Source organism: Brassica oleracea, chromosome C3, assembly GCF_000695525.1.
Source record: "Brassica oleracea var. oleracea cultivar TO1000 chromosome C3, BOL, whole genome shotgun sequence".
NCBI classification, from domain to species: Eukaryota; Viridiplantae; Streptophyta; class Magnoliopsida; order Brassicales; family Brassicaceae; genus Brassica; species Brassica oleracea.
The window spans coordinates 40,383,423-40,385,074 of record NC_027750.1 but is presented as its reverse complement, the minus strand read 5'-3'; the positions used below and the strand labels follow the sequence as shown (position 1 = coordinate 40,385,074).

Below are 1,652 nucleotides of genomic sequence, written 5' to 3'. Positions count from 1 at the left end.
TTTGTGTGTTGTTTTGCTATGGTCTTCATGTACCTTACCTATGCATGATGTTCAATTTCTTGTTCTGTTTTTTCTAAATAAATGTAAGACTATGTTCTTTGATGTTTTTGGTGATTTGCATCGAATATAACAAAAAAAATTGCAAAAATCAAACTGTCAATAGGAAAATTTGATTTGTCATAACAATGTTGTAAGCAAAAAGCAAATAACAGAGAACACACACAACAAACTAGATAGGTTTATCACATGTTCCTCTCTTGTGTCCTGTGTCCCTCCATACCACACCGGCTGCACTTGTGCTTTTTCTTCTTTGTTGATCCTTGAGAAGATCTAATCTTGTCTTCTACTGTTTCATACCTTCTCTTTACTGGTCTACCAGCACTCTTTCTTGACTCTGGTGGTAAGATCTTCGCAAGTTTAACCTCATCTGGGACATTCCATTCAGCCTCTGGAACTGGTATGGGATTAATGGATTCCGCGTAGGCAGCTCTCCACGTTGCAGTGCTATAGACGCCATCAGTAAATCGGTGTACTTCCATACCTGTGTCAAAAAAAAAATCGACCAATGTCTAGACGCTGCAAAATGCTGGATTATATAGGTACCAAGATAATGTTTATATACTTCCATACCTCGACAATAAATTGCAGGAATGGCGTGTCTGCATGGAATTTTCCTAAATCAAATTTCCCACATGTGCATGTTTTGGTTTCCAGATCAACATGACAATCATATATGTCTCCTTTAACAAGTGATCTGAAGTTGTCAACCTTCTGAACCTGAAACCCTCGAGCCTTCACGATTCTCCTATCAATCTTTTTCTCCACCTTATCAATATGTTTGGAGCTTAACATCTTAACATGCGACGCTCATAGAACCATCGGGTCATCATTTCTCTTATACTATCTAGCAAAGGAATTACTGGAAATTGTCTAGGAGATCTCAGAGCTGAATTAATCGACTCGGCTGGGTTATTGGTCCTGATGTCATACCTGGATCCAGGGAAGAGAGAACGAGCCCATTTTCTCACATCAGCCTCCTGTAGATATCTTCCAAGTGCCGGACTGATATCAACAATTTCTGTGAAACGTTCCTGAAATTCACTATACCTATATGCCTTTGAAGCCTTCTCGACCAAGGTAGTGAACCCCTTTGTCCTGAAGAATTTAACCACATTGGTCAGCAAGTGGTGTATACAAATTCCGTGCTTTGATCGTGGGTAGACATCCCTGATTGCTTTAGCAATTGACGCATGTCTATCTGACACAAAAGCTAAGTCTTTACTATCAGGAATAACCACACTCAACTGTCTGAAGAACCACTCCCATGATTCTTCATTCTCTGAATCAGCAACTCCAAATGCAATTGGATACAAGTTGGAGTTACCATCTACAGCTGTAGCAACAAGTAGAACTCCTTTATATTTATTTTTCAGAAAAGTTCCATCAACAACAATCACCCTACGCATATGACTGTGAAATCCTCTAACTGATTGCCCAAACGACATAAATAGATACATGAATCTACCATCCTTCTTAGTTTCATAGTGAGTGTGTGTACCAGGATTAGCTTCTTTAATCATATGCAAATATTTTGGTGTGTGTACAAGGATTAGCTTCTTTAATCATATGCAAATATTTTGGTATCTTTGCAT

General features: G+C 38.7%; 1 protein-coding gene across 1 annotated transcript; it reads right to left on the bottom strand.

Annotated features, from left to right (window-relative positions):
- Positions 1-242: 242 nt before the first annotated feature.
- Positions 243-1,580, bottom strand: LOC106330607. The gene is made up of 3 exons (XM_013769048.1): positions 921-1,580; positions 693-825; positions 243-541 (listed from the first exon to the last, which is right to left on the bottom strand). Exons 1-3 carry the CDS (start codon positions 1,578-1,580, stop codon positions 243-245), a joined length of 1,092 nt encoding a protein of 363 aa, XP_013624502.1.
- Between the last annotated feature and the right edge of the window lie 72 nt (positions 1,581-1,652).